The 6,432-nt window shown below is 41.8% G+C and overlaps 1 protein-coding gene across 1 annotated transcript; it reads left to right on the top strand.

Annotated features, from left to right (window-relative positions):
* The first annotated feature begins 200 nt into the window (after nt 1-200).
* scamp5a (secretory carrier membrane protein 5a) lies at nt 201-6,221 on the top strand. Its single transcript, XM_084555852.1, has 7 exons — nt 201-256; nt 1,104-1,184; nt 1,309-1,428; nt 2,341-2,497; nt 2,596-2,697; nt 4,358-4,475; nt 4,911-6,221. The coding sequence occupies exons 2-7, from the start codon at nt 1,178-1,180 to the stop codon at nt 5,097-5,099; spliced, it is 693 nt and encodes a 230-aa protein (XP_084411978.1). The 5' UTR covers nt 201-256; nt 1,104-1,177; the 3' UTR covers nt 5,100-6,221.
* The last annotated feature ends 211 nt before the right edge of the window (nt 6,222-6,432 follow it).

Here is a 6,432-nt window from a genome sequence, read left to right as displayed (position 1 = left end):
CCATAGGCCCTGCTCCTGCCCGGGCGGGTACCGTACTGAGGGAGGGAGGGGGGGTATATGTGCGTAAAGAAAAGACCTGACGTCACGTGACCGCCTCTTACTCTCAAACCCATCATTTGAGGAATAACGACACATATTTGCGTGAAGCTCATCTGCCTTTATCTCAGCGGCGTGTTTCCGTGCAGATTAAATCGTAGGATGCTATTTAAACGAACCGACGGATTCTAGCGATATTCTCGGACTAAACCGATCGGAGGTAAGGCGTTTTAATAACCAAAGCCTTTTCATTCATTACACTCCCGCTCGGAGAGAAATGTACGTATGAATATATAGCGCGTATTGTTGCTTCAGAAAACAAAACAAAACACTGATATCCGTTTATTGTGTGGACTTTGTGCACGAAGAGGAAGCCCCGATGCACCGTGTCGCACAGGCTGAAGGACGCCTCTCCATCGCTTGAGATCACGATGCACTGTGTCCTACTGCAGCATCACTGGCATCCGAAGCAAGAAATACACATTTAAAACACATACGGGGACGTAATGAATTAAATCAACCGCGATCAGTCAGGATTTATTGTGTCGATTTATTTTTGCCAGAAATATGCCCTTCATGCTCCCACCATACATCCACCATGACAGGCACTGCAAATGTGCTTCACAAACACTGTCAAATAATATGGAAGGGGTTTTATTATAGCCTATTGGTAAGGATAAGGAGGTAAACAAAGAGCTGGAGTACATACAGTGTAATCTATAAACTCTGTGGGCCTGTAACACGCCTATTGTTCCCCATATGTATTTTAGGGATGGCGACAAGGCCACACTGTTACCCACGTCGCGCATTACACAGCTATAATATGAGGCCCAGAAAACATGATCTTCTCTATAGACTCAATGAATGTTGCTAAAAGATGAGTGGATGCGCCGAAAGCATGGAGGGCACCTCTCTTCAAATCCTATCAGGGTGGAGAGTCTGTTATTGCTGTGTGCAGGTCCAGAGCCTATGGAGGCCTATGGAGGGCTGTGGCTAGTCACTTACAAGGAGTGCAGTGTTAAATGTGAGGGACGTCGCTCTTAATAATACACCTCTCTTCTTTGCAGTTTGGTTATCAAGGCAGCTGAGACTGAAGTCCTTGTGCCTGTCTGCAAGTGGAGGAAAATACTGAGCGATAATCATGGCAGGTGAGTTTTCCTTTCCCTTTCATCCAGCTGTGGCTATTATATCCAGATCCCTCGTGCAGCAGTTATGATTTGATTCATTTACGAGTCTGCCGTGTGGGCACTGAGTTCTGTTTTTGCATCCTAGAAAACAACTTTCCACCCCTGCCCCGATTCATCCCCCTCAAGCCGTGCTTTTACCAAGACTTCAATGAGATCCCGGACCAACATCGCACCATGTGCAAGCGGCTTTACTACTTGTGGATCTGTGAGTTTACCTGCGGAGAAAGTTTTGCACCTTGCAGAACGCATTCAGCGTGTATCAGCTGTTCGCTTGTCCAGTCCTCCTCGTGCTGTCTCACTCTGTTTTACCCAAAATATTATGAGATCTAAACATCAGAGACACTCCACTACAGCTGGGAAACCAGACCAACTGGTCACAGTGCATGACACAAAGCTAGATGAATACTTTTTCCATTTTGTTGTGCGTTTTGATTTTTGAATGATTGTAGACATTGAAAATGTTAGGATGATTTGTTTGCATTTGCTGTTTGTTCACAAATCTGAAGTATCAAGCTAATTTCAGAATACTGGCAATTATTTTGGAAGTTTTCAAGCAAAATGCTAAATATTCGCTGCATTTTTGTATATCACCCAAACCCCCCTTTTGGTCTGCTAATTGAAGACGCTTTGAGACACTGTGATCCTCTTTCTTTTAACTTTTTTGCACTTTTTCTAGGCAGTGCATTGACTCAATAATCAATCACAATCTTTCAGTCAAGAACTAATCCGTCATGGACATGATCATTAGCTGCGTGCCAAAGTTGCAAAAGTAGATAATAGTTAATGTTAGTTGTGTTAATATGTTTCAGTCACATGAGCATCATGATATCTTTTCATTATCACATAGGTTTCTTCCATTTGAATACAAGAATGTAAGTCTGGTGAAAAGTAGTTTTTACACATAATGTTTAGTGCTTGTAGAGTAGAAGCTGTGTGCTGTGTGTAGTTTCAGTCCATATTATATCATATTCTCTTAGCTTCAAGTTTAGCACCGAAAATACAGTAGTTGCTGAAATCCATATTGATGAAATCCTGCTGTGTTATGAGTAATGGGATATTTGGCATAGAGGTTTTTGTCTTTCGTTGTGTCATCCTTGCCTCTCTGTGCCGTTGACAGTGAATAGTGCCACACTAGCTGTTAATCTGATCGGCTGCCTGGCGTGGATGTGTGGAGGCGGCGGAGCGACCAACTTTGGCATGGCCATCCTGTGGCTCATCCTCTTCACTCCCTGTTCCTACGTGTGCTGGTTCAGGCCCATCTACAAGGCCTTCAAGTAAGCATGCCCCCCCCCCCCCCCCCCCAATGAGCGTACGCAACATTTCTTTGTGATGAATAAAGTCATTTCTGACGTGGATTCTTCTCTCCGTGCAGGACTGACAGCTCTTTCAACTTCATGGCTTTCTTCTTCGTCTTCATGGCCCAGGTGGTGATCAGTATTATCCAGACTGTTGGCATTCCAGGCTGGGGAGTGTGGTGAGTGATTTATCAAATGTTATAGTTTGGTATGGAGTGCAACTTCAGGAGGGTGACAAATTAAAAGACAAAACAGCTTGAATTAAGGTGATACCCTCCAAAAGAGCTGTTATGATCGTCTACAGACACAGCAAACCAGCTTCCAAGCAGTGACCCCAAATGCAAAACTGTGGTCTCACCTCACATTTCCTGTGTGTCAACCAAAAAGTTGCAGCTTCAACTGATATACAAACAGAGTACTGCTCACTTACCAAAGATGCATTCAGTAGCCACTTCAAGTATGTCTGATACATTTGGGATAAGATGGAAAAATAGTAGAGTGACTTTGTAGTTTGCTGTCATGTATTTATCCGCTAAGCAATTCAGAGGGATCTCGCTCCTCGATGAGCTCTGTGGCTGACTGATGCCAATTCAACATGAGCTGGACAAATGGGCGCAGACCGGGGTCCAACTTGTGATGCATGACACGGCATTAATTGTTAGTATTAATTACTGTTAATGCTGAATATACTATATGTTTATGTCACCTCCATCTACTGTAATACACAGTCTCTATAAAACCTTGTTATAAAGGAGAAAAATCATAATTTACAACACAAACAGGGTCACTGTAATCAGTATTTTCATATTACAGACCACTTTCTAATGTTAAATATACTGTTTAGAGTTTTGTCTCTCTGGCCTGTAACTTTACTAGTTTGGTTCATTCTTACCACTTCTATAAAAAGAACAACGTCTGTCAGCCGTCATCTACAACAAGAGTGCTAAAAGCAGAGGGGACGCAACAACTCAGACGTAATGATGCTCCTCCTTTGCTGAACGTGCAAAAAACGCTAACAATTTTGTGATATATACAGATACATGATGCTATGGTGAAATGTCAGTGTTGTCACATTTCCAGAATATTTTAAGCCTGTGATTAAACATATATATATATATATATGTATATATATATATATATATATATATATATATATATATATACACTGCCTGGCCAAAAAAAAAGTCGCCACCTGGATTTAACTAAGTAAATAGGTACGAGTCACCTATTGGATAATTACTGCATGGGTGATTATCTTTCAGCTGGCAACAAGTTATTTAACCCCAACTGATGCAATGAGTAGCTTCTCATTTTTTAAACAACCATGTCGAAAGACACATCCTGTGGTCGTGGAAGAGATGTTAGTCTGTTTGAGAAGGGTCAAATCATTGGCATGCATTAAGCAGAGAAAACATCTAAGGAGATTGTAGAAACTACTTAAATTGGGTTATATTCCAAGATGACAATGCCAGGATTCATGGGGCTCAAATTGTGAAAGAGTGGTTCAGGGAGCATGAGACATCATTTTCACACATGGATTGGCCATCACAGAGTCCAGACCTTAACCCCACTGAGAATCTTTGGGATGTGCTGGAAAAGGCTTTGTGCAGTGGTCAGACTCTCCCATCAAGATCTTGGTGAAAAATTAATGCAACACTGGATGGAAATAAATCTTGTGACGTTGCAGAAGCTTATCGAAACAATGCTGCGGAGAATGCGTGCTGTAATCAAAGCCAAAGGCGAAATATTAGAGTGTGTGACCTTTTTTTTTGGTGGTGATTGTTTTTTGGCCAGGCAGTGTATATAAGTGTACAATGACTCCTTTGCTGTTCCCCTCAGTGGCTGGCTGGCTACCATCTCCTTCTTCGGCACCAACATCGGCTCCGCTGTGGTTATGCTGATTCCCACCATTATGTTCACAGCGGTGGCTGTTCTGTCCTTCATCGCCCTCACGAAGGTGATCTATGTGTTTTTGTTAACATTTTTCTATCCTTAAGGGTAAAATATTTTTTTGAAATCGGCTGATTCAATGTGTCAGATTGTCATCATGGAGATGTTTTCCACCTCTTCCATCTGTATGAAGTGCTAACATCCTGGAGCACGACAAAGGCAGACACTCGGCTGAGGGGTGATAACTGGCCGAGGCTGCCCACACAGACTGCACTAATCAAATTACACAGGGCATTGTCAGCAGTACAAAATAACCTATTGCTATTACTGCAGAAAAATAAACTTCTATCTTTTGGTTTTGGTCATCACTTAGATGAGTAGATGAGTCTTAACAAATACTAATGACGTGTAATATATTTGGATATTTGAGCAAATATGTAATTGTCATCTCAGTTTGACGTAAATATTATTTGTCGTAACGATGGTAAAACCTGTTTTCCAGGTTCATAACTTCTACCGCGGCAGTGGAGGCAGCCTGGGTAAAGCCCAGGAGGAGTGGGCCACGGGGGCCTGGAAGAACCCACACGTCCAGCAGGCGGCTCAGCAGGCGGCCATGGGGGCCGCGCAGGGGGCCGTGCAGCAGAACCAGTACTCAGCGGCTCCCACCTACAACTACGACGACCCGATGTAGGACAGACAAGGGGGCCGGGCTGCCGAGTGGGAGAGCTAAAAAGGGATCAATTAAGAACACAATTCAGAATTAGGTGCCCTTCATTATTATAACACTGTACAAGATGAATTCAAACAGAACTATGTAGAGGAAAGTCTTGCTTTTGGTGGAAATGTACTTTTAATGAACATGACACACGTGAGATTTTATAATTTTAGTCAGTTCACATTTAAAACAACAGTTATTAAACAAACTGTTGTCCCTGTTGTTTTATGCTGCTCAACTTTAGCTGGTCAACGTGTATGTTGCTTTCCAACGGAGACACACAATATAGCTAGAACTAATCACCTGGGCTTCATCGGTTTATTCAGATTGGTTCACTCGTGGTCTGCACAGAGCGACTTCTCTGCCTCCGCCTTTGTCACACTTTTAATTTAAAAAATAATGTGTTTTAAGCTACTGGAACAGCTACAATGTTAGGAGAGTTTCGTATTTTAGCCGTGGAGGTCACCAAATGCTAAAACGTTAGCTCATCCATAAATGTACTCTACCAGCTACTCAGCTAACAAGTGTAAAACACAAAACACCAAGACAACTTTAAAGAATGATTTCCCATTTAAAGAACAGTTTGACATTTTAAGAAATATCCATATTTGCTTCCTTGCCAAGAGTTACAAGAGAATTTAATACCTTTCTCATATCGATACAATATATGCAACCTCCTGCTGTGTGCAAGTTAGCTTAGCATAACGACTGGAAACAGTGGGACAGCTAGCCCGCTTCTACACAAACATACCAAAATACCTTAACAGCAGCGATAATTCTTGAGTTAACACGTTACATCTAACCTGATTAGGCAGGTTTTGTTAACCTTTGGACAGAGCCAGAGCCAAGTAGCTAGTTGTTTACCCGTTTCTAGTCTTTATGCTAAGCTAAGTTAAGCTAATGGGCTGCTGGTGACAGCTTCATATTTAGTCTACCAGACTGATACGGCAAAGGTAGTATTTTTCTCATCTAACTTTTAGCAATAATGCCAACGAGACTATATTACATGTAAATTCATTTTATTAATATTGGTGAGGGAATTCACTGTCTTTTTCTTTGTTACTTTCAAAAGAAAAAAACTAAGCCAACTGAAGCTTATATTTAGCATATATATGGTTTTAGTTTTGTTAGTTTTGGTGATCTGTTTTTCTTTTATTGATGTCAATCAGTCTTTTCTTTACATTCTCAGGAAAGGTGTGATAGCTGCGTCTGTAACTGTACCGTTGAAGCCCGCAGAGCGTCAACATGTCAGGCCTTTTGTCTCCTTTTATCACCGATATTTTAACCATCCAGGTTGTTCGGTTTTGTC

This window comes from Chelon labrosus (assembly GCF_963514085.1).
Source record: "Chelon labrosus genome assembly, chromosome: 11".
NCBI classification, from domain to species: Eukaryota; Metazoa; Chordata; class Actinopteri; order Mugiliformes; family Mugilidae; genus Chelon; species Chelon labrosus.
The sequence above is the reverse complement of the archived record's forward strand: the minus strand, read 5'-3'. Positions and strand labels throughout refer to the sequence as shown.

Coding starts and splice junctions, on each gene's coding strand:
- scamp5a (XM_084555852.1), top strand. Junction 2,498..2,595: donor CCCATCTACAAGGCCTTCAA/GTAAGCATGCCC, acceptor CTCTCCGTGCAG/GACTGACAGCTCTTTCAACT. Junction 2,698..4,357: donor ATTCCAGGCTGGGGAGTGTG/GTGAGTGATTTA, acceptor TGTTCCCCTCAG/TGGCTGGCTGGCTACCATCT.